The sequence below is a fragment of the Doryrhamphus excisus genome, linkage group LG3 (assembly GCF_037039965.1).
Source record: "Doryrhamphus excisus strain RoL-2023G ecotype Guam linkage group LG3, RoL_Dexc_Guam_v1.1, whole genome shotgun sequence".
NCBI lineage: Eukaryota > Metazoa > Chordata > Actinopteri > Syngnathiformes > Syngnathidae > Doryrhamphus > Doryrhamphus excisus.
This window is the reverse complement of record NC_136359.1, coordinates 22,232,523-22,246,757: the sequence shown is the minus strand read 5'-3', so window position 1 is coordinate 22,246,757 and position 14,235 is coordinate 22,232,523. Positions and strand designations below refer to the sequence as shown.

General features: G+C 36.9%; 1 protein-coding gene across 2 annotated transcripts; it reads left to right on the top strand.

The window, feature by feature from the left end:
- The first annotated feature begins 6,147 nt into the window (after positions 1 to 6,147).
- tbx1 (T-box transcription factor 1) lies at positions 6,148 to 12,851 on the top strand. 2 transcript variants are annotated; one of them, XM_058070736.2, is made up of 8 exons: positions 6,148 to 6,669; positions 7,515 to 7,896; positions 8,892 to 8,993; positions 9,409 to 9,580; positions 9,752 to 9,907; positions 10,347 to 10,414; positions 10,900 to 11,000; positions 11,908 to 12,851. In XM_058070736.2, the coding sequence occupies exons 1-8, from the start codon at positions 6,486 to 6,488 to the stop codon at positions 12,288 to 12,290; spliced, it is 1,548 nt and encodes a 515-aa protein (XP_057926719.1). In that variant the 5' UTR covers positions 6,148 to 6,485; the 3' UTR covers positions 12,291 to 12,851. The 2 variants fall into 2 exon arrangements, with proteins under 2 accessions (XP_057926719.1, XP_057926720.1); XM_058070737.2 differs by having other exon boundaries at positions 6,149 to 6,669; positions 7,566 to 7,896.
- The last annotated feature ends 1,384 nt before the right edge of the window (positions 12,852 to 14,235 follow it).

The window sequence follows — 14,235 nt, the reverse complement described above, 5'->3', positions numbered from 1 at the left end:
TTCCCCGTTTTAAAACAAAGACGGCAGGGAAAAGAGGAGTGATTTTGAAAAAAAAAAAAAAGGTCTGACTGTATCCCCCCTCCAACACACATACATCCTGAACAAAGAAACTACAAATATTTTTACTCTTTCTGTAGGCAAAAAAACATGGTGTGTTCAGGGACCATCAAACAAAGTGCGAAATTTCAACACTTGATGAAAAAACATTAAAAGGGTCTGACTGTATCCCCCCTCCAACACACACACATCCTGAACAAAGGCCTACAAATATTTTTACTCTTTCTGTAGGCAAACAAAACCATGGTGTGTTCAAGGACCATCAAACAAAGTGCGAAATTTCAACACTTGATGAAAAAACATTATCAGGACTGGATACGGTCCAGGTTAATATGCCTCATTTATTAAACACAATTACAGTAGCAAATGTATAAGTACTCACCACTAATGAATGATTTGAGGCTGCGTTGACTGTCGGAGTTAATGTTTCTTTAGGCAAAAAAAAACATGGTGTGTTCAAGGACCATCAAACAAAGTGCGAAATTTCAACACTTGATGAAAAAACATTAAAAGGGTCTGACTGTATCCCCCCCTCCAACACACACACATCCTGAACAAAGACCTACAAATATTTTTACTCTTTCTGTAGGCAAACAAAACCATGGTGTGTTCAAGGACCATCAAACAAAGTGCGAAATTTCAACACTTGATGAAAAAACATTATCAGTGAAGCATGAAGACTGGATACGGTCCAGGTTAATATGCCTAATTTATTAAACACAATTACAGTAGCAAATGTATAAGTACTCATCACTAATGAATGATTTGAGGCTGCATTGACTGTCGGAGTTAATGTTTCTTTAGGCAAAAAAAAAACATGGTGTGATCAAGGACCATCAAACAAAGTGTGAAATTTCAACACTTGATGAAAAAACATTAAAAGGGTCTGACTGTATCCCCCCCTCCAACACACACACATCCTGAACAAAAAACTACAAATATTTTACTCTTTCTGTAGGCAAACAAAACCATGGTGTGTTCAAGGACCATCAAACAAAGTGCGAAATTTCAACACTTGATGAAAAAACATTAAAAGGGTCTGACTGTATCCCCCCCTCCAACACACACACATCCTGAACAAAGAACTACAAATATTTTACTCTTTCTGTAGGCAAACAAAACCATGGTGTGTTCAAGGACCATCAAACAAAGTGCGAAATTTCAACACTTGATGAAAAAACATTAAAAGGGTCTGACTGTATCCCCCCCTCCAACACACACACATCCTGAACAAAGACCTACAAATATTTTTACTCTTTCTGTTGGCAAAAAAAACATGGTGTGTTCAAGGACCATCAAACAAAGTACGAAATTTCAACACTTCATGAAAAAACATTAGCAGTGAAGCATAAAGACATGAAGATGTACTTTTAACAAGTACTATGTACTTATACATGGCTAATAATTAGATTTAGCTCCAGAAACTTCTCCTTCCTGCTTCAATTACCATAATTCACTCATAATACGGTCCAGGTTAATATGACTCATTTATTAAACACAATTACAGAATAAAATGTATAAGTACTCACCACTAATGAATGATTTGAGGCTGGATTGACTGCCGGAGTTAATGTTTCTGTAGGCAAAAAAATCATGGTGTGTTCAAGGACCACCCAACAAAGTGCGAAATTTCAACACTTCATGAAAAAACATTATCAGTGAAGCATAAAGACATGAAGATGTACTTTTAACAAGTACTAAGTACTCACCACTAATGAATGATTTGAGGCTGGATTGACTATCGGAGTTAATGTTTCATAGGCAAAAAAAAAAAACATGGTGTGTTCAAGGACCATCAAACAAAGCTCGAAATTTCAACACTTCTTGAAAAAACATTATCAGTGAAGCACAAAGACATGAAGATGTACTTTTAACAAGTACTACTACTTATAAATGGCTAATAATTAGATTAGATTTAGCTCCAGAAACCTCCCCATCCTGCTTCAATTACCATAATTCACTCATAATACGGTCCAGGTTAATATGCTTCATTTATTAAACATAATTACAGTATCAAATGTACAAGTACTCACCACTAATGAATGATTTCAGGCTGGATTGACTGTCGGAGTTAATGTTTCATAGGCAAAAAAAACATGGTGTGTTCAAGGACCACCAAACAAAGTACGAAATCTCAACACTTCATTTATTAAACACAATTACAGAATAAATTGTATAAGTATTCACCACTAATGAATGATTTGAGGATGGATTGACTATCGGAATTAATGTTTCTGTAGGCAAAAAAAAAAAAACATGGTGTGTTCAAGGACATCAAACAAAGTGCGAAATTTCAAAAAACATTATCAGTGAAGTATGAAGACATGAAGATGTACTTTTAACAAGTACTATGTACTTATAAATGGTTCCCAATTGAATGTGAATGTGTTTTTGTGGAGAACTAAATAAAACTAAAATGTCGGGATTGACTGTATACACGGTGAGGTATGGGGTGAGGCAGCATACCGGGGCCCAGCTTGTCGTCTCTTGAAGGGCACAGTTGGCAGCTGTCATGCAAACAGACATGTGGAGAGTGGGCCCGCCCCACCCCCCCTTAAATAAACAAACATACAATCCAAGGTATCTGCAATAGGGAGTGTAAATATTTTCAACTTTTTCTACTAAAAAAGTAATTTGATTACTGAAAGATGCACAGAAAAGATGATGTGGAATTCAATTGAGTGGGATGCTATTCTGAACAAGTACAGTTTGTGTCTATGTGTGGGAATACATGATGGAATTTACCCGGAACAGGCACCTGGGAATAATGATTTTCACCTTTGCTCGCCCATTGTGTTCATTTCCATTGTGTTTTTATGTCCTTTTATGATGACCCCCTCAAAAAAATACAAAGAGAATCGAACTGAACAGGAAATCCACTTTTATATGCCAACAAGGAAATGTGAATGTTTCAGCCCATTTTTTTTTTTCCACAGTGCTCATGAGAACAAATTCTTAGCCTGGTCTACAGTTTATAATTATAATTTGTTTATAAATATATTTCTAAATATAAATATTTACAAATATAATTATAATATTCTGGTTTATTTGTGTGAGAATTAATTAAACTTAAAAAGTAAATGAGATTTCAAACATATATGACAAAAAAATCATTTTAATTAAGGTTTTAAAGCTTGAAAAGTGCATTAATATTACAACACTTTTAATATCAGTATTAATAATTTAATTTATTAACAATTCATACTAATATTGTAATAAAAATGTACGAAAAAATGCATTTAACTAACAAATAATATATAAACGTCATATTAAAAAAATATTTAAAAAATCTATTAAACCATGATATTATTTCTCAAGACTGTATTTAATGCGCATGTGCATTTAATAAAGTCAAAGAAATATTACATCACTTTTAATATCAGTGTTAATAAATTACGGTTTAATTAATTTATTAACAATTCATACTAATATTGTGGTAAAAATGTACGAAAAAATGCATTTAACTAACAAATAATATATAAACGTGATATTAAAAAAATATGAAAAAATCTATTAAACCATGATATTATTTCTCAAGACTGTATTTAATGCGCATGTGCATTTAATAAAGTCAAAGAAATATTACATCACTTTTAATATCAGTGTTAATAAATTACGGTTTAATTAATTTATTAACAATTCATACTAATATTGTGGTAAAAATGTACGGAAAAATGCATTTAACTAACAAATAATATATAAACGTGATATTAAAAAAATATGAAAAAATCTATTAAACCATGATATTATTTCTCAAGACTGTACTTTTTGCGCATGTGCATTTAATGAAGTCAAAGAAAAGCAAAGCTGAAAGCCTTGCAAGTGGAATGCATACTGCATGGGTGTGCAGATAATTCCACGCAGTGTTTCCTCCATCCCCGTGGAGAGAAGGGACACCCCAGGACCTCCTCTGTCGGCGGTCAACTGTTCACTTCCTCTCCTGCTAATTCTGGGATGTGGACTAATATTTGGATAGGGTAAGGTTTTATTATGTGGCGCATGTCACCTCCACTTTTATCACGGTTGTTTTTTTTAACCGTGGACAGATAAGGCAGGTATTGCATTAAAGGTTAAAGTTTACAAAAATAATATATCGAGAGACATAGGGGGGCATAAATAGTTCCTAATTATTTGTGTCCTTTTATAGACACATTTTTGTTTAATACAAATAGGGGGTAAAAAATTATCCGAGTAATGCATCGTCTCGTTTGTTTTTTAATAATTTTCACCCAACAGCTGCAATATTTTGGTTCCGTTTTTCCGCTTTATTTGTATTAAAGTTATTTAATTAAAGTTTGTTTTTAAAGTTACCAAACCGTCAAATGTTTAACTGTTATCATTCAAGAAATTCATCATATAACTTGAAACCAAGTACAAGAGTGACTTCATAATCTTCATATGTTATCATGAAAAGTAACGTGTTCTTAATCTTTCTAATAAATACAATGAAATATATGTTTAAAGTAAACAGGCCTGTATCAATTGAATTATTATTGTACAAATAAAAATACATATTTGAATGCAGAAACGAAATGAACATTTCCTGTTTTTAATACCTTAAATGTATACAATAAGTAGTAAGTAAGTATAAATTGCAAAATATTATATGTAACAAGCCTAATAAGTCTACTAAATGTGCATTAAATTTATTATCATTTGGTATGAACTCTAAAATATTGTATTTAATGTAACCAAATGATTTAAATAGGTAGCATAAAATTCAAAATGTTGTATTTAAATTACTACCAAGTGTAGTTAAATGTGTAACATGTTTTATGTAATACTATAAAGTACACTAAATTTATAATACTCATTATAAAGTGCTAAATATTGATTTAATGTAACTGTTTTTAATCTATCTATCTATCTATCTATCTATCTATATCTATCTATCTATCTATCTATCTATCTATCTATCTATCTATCTATCTATCTATCTATCTATCTATCTATCTATCTATCTATCTATCTATCCATCCAACAGCATGTAGTTTGTTGATGCAATGTGCCTCCAAGGGAGAAACATCCAAAATAAATAAGAGTTAATCCTCTCCCCGGTTTATCCCATTAGACCCCCACTGTGCGCCTTCTCTCTGCGTCATTCAACAACTTTCCGTGTAAATTGGATTCTATCCGGCCGATATCCAACAAAACACATCTCTGGTTGAACACCGAAGCCGACGAGAGATAAGCTGAGAAGCCACAAAGGTCAAGTCCAGCTTCCTCCAAGGTCACACGTGTGTAATGTTGTTTACTGACTGCGACGCATGGCGTGCGTCTCCATCACTGTGGCGCTTTTACGCACGGAAGGCCGCGTTATCGGGGATAAATCATACTGGGGAGAAATAACGCCTCATATCGGGGTACTCTATTCAAACCTAATAGTATATTCCGTGTACCAAAAGTACTTTTTGTGGGTGTGTGAGGCACAAACCAAGAATGAATCAAAATAATTCGCCTTTTTTTGGAGAACATACAAAACATTTTGCCTGTTCCACTGGTTCCCTGTATGCCAGGGGTGTCCAAAGTGTGGCCTGGGGTGCCATTTGTAGACATAAAGTGGAAAAATAAAAAAACTAAAATGAAAAAAACAATATTTTTTTTAATAATGTCTTTTTTACAAAATTAGAAAAATGTGGATATAAGTTAATATCATGCAGGACGTGTCTATTTAAACTTCAATTCAAATACAATTGAAAGTATCTTATACTGTATCTACAGTGTACATTATTAACAAAAATACTGCTATTATACACTGATACATGAGAAAGTTAAGCGCAGAAAATGGAAAATAAAAATATAGACACCAAAAATGTGAGCACACATTGTATTAAAAAAACAAAAATTCACTTTAAAAGCCAAAATATGAGCCAAAAAATGTATTTCTATCATGTAGAAATGATGTATTATAATTATTGGCTGTTCTACTCCAAAGTCAAGACGTTGCAGTGACGTCCTCGTCATCCAAACGAGTGGCAAGCTCTTATTCAAGTAAAACACGCAGACGATTGCGCGCACACGCTTCTTCCTTGTGCAGCTTGCGTGGAGAAGGGGGGGGGGGGGGGGGGGCGTGGATCTTCGCTCCCTTTTTGACATTCTCGTATAGCAGCAGTGGTTTCTCCTGCAGGCACATGACAACACCCCGAACACGGAACGCGCGCTCGCAATCCTTCTTTTGTGCGGAGCGACGATGGTTTGACACCCAGGACAACTTTAGAGCTTCTTTAAATGAACCCAAAGGAAGGGAAACTTTGGCGTCTTCAATTTAGAAGTTGGAATACTTTTCAAGGACACTTTGGCACCAAAGGATCGCCGGTGCTGGCATGTGAGAAGCCAGTTTTTGGCGCATGTTCCTCGGCGTTTGTGCGCAACCTTCTCCTTGGAAAGTGGAGTAGGAGGAGGACTTTTCCGAAGCGGAGCCCCTGCCTATGGACGACAGTGGTCCCCTCTCTCCCAGGGCAAATGCTTTCAGTATTGCCTCTCTGATTTGTGCTGCAGAGCAAGCAGGAAACGCGGCGTTTGACAAGCCGAGAGCCGGTCTCGACAAAGCAGACGCTGAGGACCAAAGCGGCTTCACCATGCACTACAGCACCGTGACGCGGGAAATGGAAGGTAAATTGAACCGCAAAACTCCTAAACTAAACTTTGACCTTGTTTTGATGACACTTGTTTATTATTAAAACAGCGGAAATGAACCAAATTGTTACATGTAACCACTTCCTTAACAAGTTACGACTCATTATTCTGAGAATTAATTAATTCTTAATTAATTAATTGATATTATTGTTATTTTGAAATGTAAAAAAAACATAATGTAACCTCCTTGGTGGAGGTGACAATTTATTTAGATGTGATAAATTACGCACCAATACAAATGTCAGTATGTGTGCGTAAAAATAAGTATAATAAATAATAATAAATTATAAAAAAATGTAAAAAAAAAAATAAAAAATAAGCACTTTAACGATAGTAATATTCTAGAAATAAAACCCTGTGCGAACCCCGTTTTTTACGCTAAACCAGTGCGTGTTTTCCCAGTTGGCGGTTTAAACTCATCTTCTATTGTTTTTGCGCCATTAAAAAGGCAGGGGCGCACTTCGGTGTCAATCAGTTGAGGAAAAGGCACATTACCTGCAGTTCCTTATCTAAATAGAAATAAGAACCGGTTTTATCGCAAAGGGGAGGCCCTCTGCGCCAGATAAGAGAGCAGGCATTCGAACACACACACAAACACACACACACACATCACACACTGAGCAGCAGCGCATCGTCCACCTTTTTCACCAGGATTTTGGAAACATTTGGGCTGGCATTGGATTCAACCTCATGGATTAATGACAAACCAAGCTTGACATCTTCATTTGGAGTTGTGTGTGTGTGTGTGTGTGTATGTCCGACTAAAAGACATATTTAGTAAATTCTTTTTTTTTGTTGTTGTTGTTTTGGGATGATTTCAGCCATATCCAGTCCGTGGCTGACGCAGCTGTCCCATTTTTGCGATGTTGCAGCCTTCACGACCAGCAGCCTGAGCAGCCTGAACACCCCGGGGGGTTACCACCTCTCCCCGTCCCCCGGGGATCCTTACACCCAACACGAGGCCCACTTCGAGCCGTGCCCGGCAGCTCAGCCCGGCTACAGCTACCCGGGCCAGGCGCCTCCACCCAGCGACCCCGCCGGGACTCCATGTTCTTCATCCTCTTCCAGCTCCACACCCACTGGGAAGAACATCGTGAAGAAGAACCCCAAAGTGGCTAACATTAACGTCCAGCTGGAGATGAAGGCCCTGTGGGACGAATTTAATCAGCTGGGCACCGAGATGATTGTCACCAAGGCTGGAAGGTGAGCAGACGCATGACATTTTGGAGTTCTTTTTTTGGCCTTTTTTATCAAAAATATTTATTACACTTATTAATAATATTTAGTTTGTTTAGATTTTAAGGGTGGGAAAAGGGAAGAATATAGTATAATATTAAATTACGTTTACACTTTAGACTGACGCAGTTATATTAACTTTATTTTGGTCCACGCATCTCATTTATTATTATTATTATTTTTAATTGAAACGTACCTATTATGATAATAGGGACATGTATGTATAATGTGCATCAAATGATTTACCATTATAATAAAGTAATAGTGTTTTAACCACATTTTACGCATGTAAAGATTGAAATGCTTCAGTTTTAACCCCTGAACAAAATGGGAAATAAATGTAGGCAACAAAACACGAAACATGGCGCACAAGTGTATCATTTAAGTTACTAGCAGGGAGTGTTTGCGTGGATAATCTTGAGAAGTGATGATCCTCTGCATGCTGTGTGACAAGCAGCACTTTAGACGCTCCTTCAGCCTCACCAAGCCCAAACATTGGCGTTAATTGAGCGTTGATTTTTAGGATCCCTTTCACTGACATGGACATTAGTCAGCTCTTTCAAGCACACTCAGAAGGAGGGAGGATGTATGATATTTGTTTGTAGTTTGCATTAAAAAAATATATCATAATGTGGGTGGTTGTGAAAGCAAAAAAAATATGCAAATATAAAGTGCTTCACGTATATAGAATGTGTCTGGAAAATATCAAATGTAGAAAAAAAAATGTTTTAAAGCACACTCCATCACGTCATTTCTATTTCGTGGAGCTTTCAGTTCATTGAACATATACTTTAAACCCGCATGTTTTTGCAAAAGTTTAAAAAATAGCATTATTATTTTCACTACTTATTTCTGACTTTAAATAGTACATGCACTGTGTACATGCTATGAGTGTTTACATCCAAACAAACAGAAATAGCACCCGGAATTAAACGTACTTTTTTAAAAAAAACTCTTTCCAGGAGAATGTTTCCAACTTTCCAAGTGAAAATATTTGGAATGGATCCCATGGCGGACTACATGCTTCTTATGGACTTCCTGCCAGTAGATGACAAACGTTACAGGTAAAACTTTCTGACTTTCATATTCAATGTCATGATCAGAAATATGGTACTTTTAAGCAGTAATTGTCAACCACTGTTAGAAATTATTATTATTATTAACATTTATTAATCATTTTCTGCAAATATTAAGTCATTGTCGAGTGTAAACACTAACAGAGCAATGTAATATTCGTCCGTGTGGCAACACGTTGCTGATTTCTTAGTTCCTCCAATAGACTTATTAATGCACGTGCAGGTTGTTTTGGTTAGTGATTCCAATGTAAAAAAAAAAGTACCGTAGCTAAAAAAAAGGGTTGAAAAACACTGCTTTAAAGTATAAAACACAATATTGTTATTGTTTTATATAACCTACTATATATTTGGGTACTATAATATCATAAGTGAATTTAATACTGAAAAAAACGGGATTTTGCAGGTATGCATTCCACAGCTCTTCGTGGCTGGTGGCGGGTAAAGCTGATCCAGCCACGCCGGGGAGGGTGCACTATCACCCGGACTCACCGGCCAAGGGAGCCCAGTGGATGAAGCAGATTGTTTCTTTTGATAAACTCAAACTCACCAACAATCTCCTCGATGACAACGGACATGTGAGTGCAATAGTTTTTTTTTTCCCCACGCCTGTTTCACTTTTTTTAATACAACATTAAATTATTTAAAAATAACATTATTTACTGTACTTTATATATTTTTTCTAAAGCGATACATTATTTTTGTCAGACCAAAGGCTTATTATTTGCTTCTTTTATTGCTTCTTCCAGATCATTCTGAACTCCATGCACCGCTACCAGCCCAGGTTCCATGTGGTCTACGTGGATCCACGTAAAGACAGCGAGAAATACGCAGAAGAAAACTATAAGACTTTTGTTTTTGAGGAAACTCGCTTTACTGCAGTCACAGCGTACCAGAACCACCGGGTAAGAAAGTCTGCACGTTTCCATGGAAACATGGACGCACGCGTAAAATGCATGCGTAAAAACGCGCTTCTTTAATGTTTCATCAAGTTTGTATGGTACACAGCTAAAAAATAATTTCAATTTACTCATTTCTATCTATATAATCACTTATTAATTTTGATGTCATCTTCTCCATTGCCCATTAAAGTGACTTAGTGCATTAAATATGTTTAAAAAATACAATCTACAAAGGAAATAATGCTGTGTTTTTATGTGTAAATAACCCAAAAGGTTATGTTCAAAATTAAATAAAAATGCACCATCCTATATAAATAATAAAGCCTGTGTGAATTAATCATATTTAGTTATAGCTGCTGTACAATTTAAAGTTAAATCATATGACCAAGTTGACTGTGACGGCATGGAGAAAAAGCTAAAAGTTAATTTCTTGTCCTTTTAGATCACCCAGTTGAAGATCGCCAGTAATCCTTTTGCAAAAGGCTTCCGGGACTGTGACCCAGAGGACTGGTGAGTGTTTGCACTCCTATAAAAAAAAAAAAAAAGTCATTTTGACATGTTTTTACATGATGTAAGGTGCAAGAAAGGCCAACGGGCATTTAGAAAATAGTTTAGTGGTTTATTTTAGCGCACGCAGGTGCCAGATGGGTGGAACAATGAAAGGCTATGAGCTTTACAAAACACTGGATATTGTTTCAAAGATAATCGGCTGCTTTTCAGTGATTGATAGATGTGAAATGCACACATCTGGTACGGAAAACCGGTGACTCAGTTTCTTCCAAATGTTTCATTTTCGCCCTTTCAAGCTTTAACTAAACATATTACTCTGAAGTTTAGTCGTATTAATCATACAATGCATGAGTTACTCGGCTGGAATAGTTCATTATCTTTAGTCTATTAACGTAACAACATTGATTTCTGTGTACATGCTGAAGAATATTGTGGCTAGTGTGGTCTTAGGATTCGTGAAATGACTCCTGTCTCCGTCCCTGCAGGCCCAGGAATCACAGACCAGGCTCCCTGCCAATAATGAGTGCATTTGCCAGAACAAGAAACCCAATGTCATCTCCGCCTCAGCAGAACGGCACAGAGAAAGGTCTGCAGACCGTTGTTTGTTCCACTTTGTGACATGAAACCATGTCTGGTTCTGTCATCTCGATTCAATCCGGTTTAGACTTAAAAAGTGCCCCCTATCCCTAAATGTGTACTGTATGTGTATCTAATACAAACCCAGCTTGTTTTATTAAGCGAATTTGACTATAATGCTGGTACCAGCAACTGTTACGGTGGTTTGTACAGATAAATAAACAAACATTATTAGATTCTCATTGGTATTTAATAGTAATTCAAGTATGAGGAAAAAATTCCCTGTTGAATATATTTAACACGGCGGCACGGTGGTCGAGTGGTTAGCGCGCAGACCTCACAGCTAGGAGACCAGGGTTCAATTCCACCCTCGGCCATCTCTGTGTGGAGTTTGCATGTTCTCCCCGTGCATGCGTGGGTTTTCTCCGGGTATTCCGGGTACCACATTCCAAAAACATGCTAGATTAATTGGTATGAATGTGAGTGTGAATGGTTGTTTGTCTATATCTGCCCTGTGATTGGCTGGCAACCAGTCAGAGGACAGCTGGGATAGGCTCCAGCACCCCTGCGACCCTCGTAAAGATAAGCGGTAGAAAATGAATGAATGAAAGTTTGCTTATAATTACAATATAGTCATTCTTATGGCAAAAAAAGGTGTCTCAATTTTCCCTATTCGCTGGTTGTACTTGAACGTAACACCAAGTACCCCCACAGCCATTTCCCTTCAATTGTGCATAGGTATGAATGTGAGTGTGAATGGTTGTTTGTCTATATGTGCCCTGTGATTGGCTGGTGACCAGTCCAGGGTGTACCCCTGGGATAGGCTCCAGCACCCCCGCAACCCTTGTGTGAAAAAAGCGGTAGAAAATGAATGAATGAATGAATATACTTAACAGTTCTACTGTCTTGTTGCACAGATGACAACAGGCGGGAATACGAGCGAGACCCCAGTGGAACGCCCATCCACGCCGACCCCGCTCACCAGCTTATGTCCCGGGTCCTCAGCCCCGCCCTTCCGGTCCCGGGAGGCCTCCACAGCGTCCCCCTCACCGGTGGCCGCCCCAGCCCTCCCCACGACCTTCGCTCAGATCCTCACACCCTACCCCCGGATACCCTGCACCACCATCCTTACAAGTATCCCACCAGCTACGAACACTACTTAGGAGCCAAGACCAGGCCGTCCCCTTACCCTTTACCCAGCATCAGAGGACATACGTACCATCACCACATGAACCCTGCCACAGCAAACATGTACTCGGCCACCAGTGGGCCCTCAAACTACGACTACGGACCCAGATAATGACTGCAAAGTGCGCACTGGGTAGTGGAAATGGAACCAGGCGGCCTTGAAACCCTTTTAAGGGGGCGCTTGCATCCTGCAGGGTGAATTCACAGACTGAAATAAACCCTGCTGTATTTATTTAAAGATTCTCTGCAGGGTGCATGATGGACACCCCAGAGGTCTCAACGGAGATCAGGCCTCTAACAGTACAGTGCAGACACTGAGCCCGCAGAATGAGGAGTTTGATCACAGACTGGAATTGATTGTTTTTGTGTTGAATGCACTTTTGGATTTGCCTCATTTCTAAAGCTTATAAAAAAAAAGCCATATGTTATATAGTCCCTGGTTCTTGTAGGTAGACAAGATGTTTGCATGTTTGCATTCGATACACATCTGATTGTTTTTGTTTGAGGAGCAAATCAAAGGTGAACATCTTGATCCGCTCCGAGAAGCTTGTACCATGGCACTGACTTGCAGCAATTCTAAGTAAAAACCAAATGAAGCAGAATGAAGCACTGTTCTGTGTCTGTAAAATAAACATTTACATTTTTGCAATTCATCAAATAACACCTTTTTGTGTTGCGCTTTTTGGGGTAAAAGATACACACAAACTATGAACATGCACGTGCAAATGTTGTAAAGTTAAAAACTAAGCGCTCAAACATTAGATTAGATTAGATTCAACTTTATTGTTATTGCTCATGTAACTTAGTAGTAAGTAAATGTAGAATGTAAATGTAAAAAACTATAACAGGCTATGACTATAATACAGTGAGGATATGTACAGGGATATAAATAACTATAATATGGCTATTGTAGATTATACAGATTATAAACAGTATGGATGTGACAATATATAATAACAGTAATATGTACAGTATTGCAATGAAGTGACTAGAGTATGGTTATTGCAGATTATATAAATTATAAACAGTATGATCTATGAATGCAACAAGATATTACAGTAATATGTACAATAGTGCAAAATATGTACAAACATGCACGCTCATTGTCTCTCATTTACCAACAAAAATCAGGTTCTTCGATGTTGTCAGCAATGAAACGTGCAACGCAAACAAAACTTTATGATGGACAAGAACTTTTCAGCCGCAAAACGTACGCTGACAATGTCTGCAACTTGTGAGCGACAGAGCAGACAATAAAGGATTCTTTGGCGGTTGTTTGTTTTGCCAGCTCTGCACGCATTTGTGTGAATGGGTCACGTGTGTAAAAATGTAAAAATGGCAGCACGTGGAACATACTGTATCTGCCGGTTAATTGATAACAGGTCAATATAGTTTATGAATAAAGAATATGGCTGGGCTTAGAAAATGATCTTAATAGACATAATAAGCATACAATTTGTGCATATACGGTATTTCACAAAAGTTTTTTACAATGCATCTTTTCATACTAAAAAAGATTCCAGAATAATATAATAATATATATAATAAATATAATATATATATCTATATAAATGTATGTCTATAAATATATCATGTTAGAGTATTTGCATTCATTATCTTTTTTAGCATATGAGTGAAAGGGTTTATTTTTTGCATTTTTTTCTTATGTGAAAGCTGATATATAATTTTTAGTCTTTTCCTTATAAGAATACAGTTGTATGCTGATGAAGCCTATTTTGCACAATTTTTGTGCCATGTTGTTAAGTTGTTATGAAGTATTTATTCGTCAACATATTTGGCCAATATAATTACAAACAGGGAAAATCACAGCTGATAAATTGCTGCGCATATTCAGAAAGTTTTATATGCACAAATTTGTTAGATTGGTGTAAATGTTAAGGTGGACTTAACTTATTGCAAATTCATGAAATCACAAACTGATGCAATTTAATTAAAAACATTGCAACTTTTTGAAAAAGCATTTGAGGCTGCTAGTACGAAACTTTTCCAAGACAGCCGCATACTGAAAAATCAAAGCTATGCTAAGCAAATTTTTT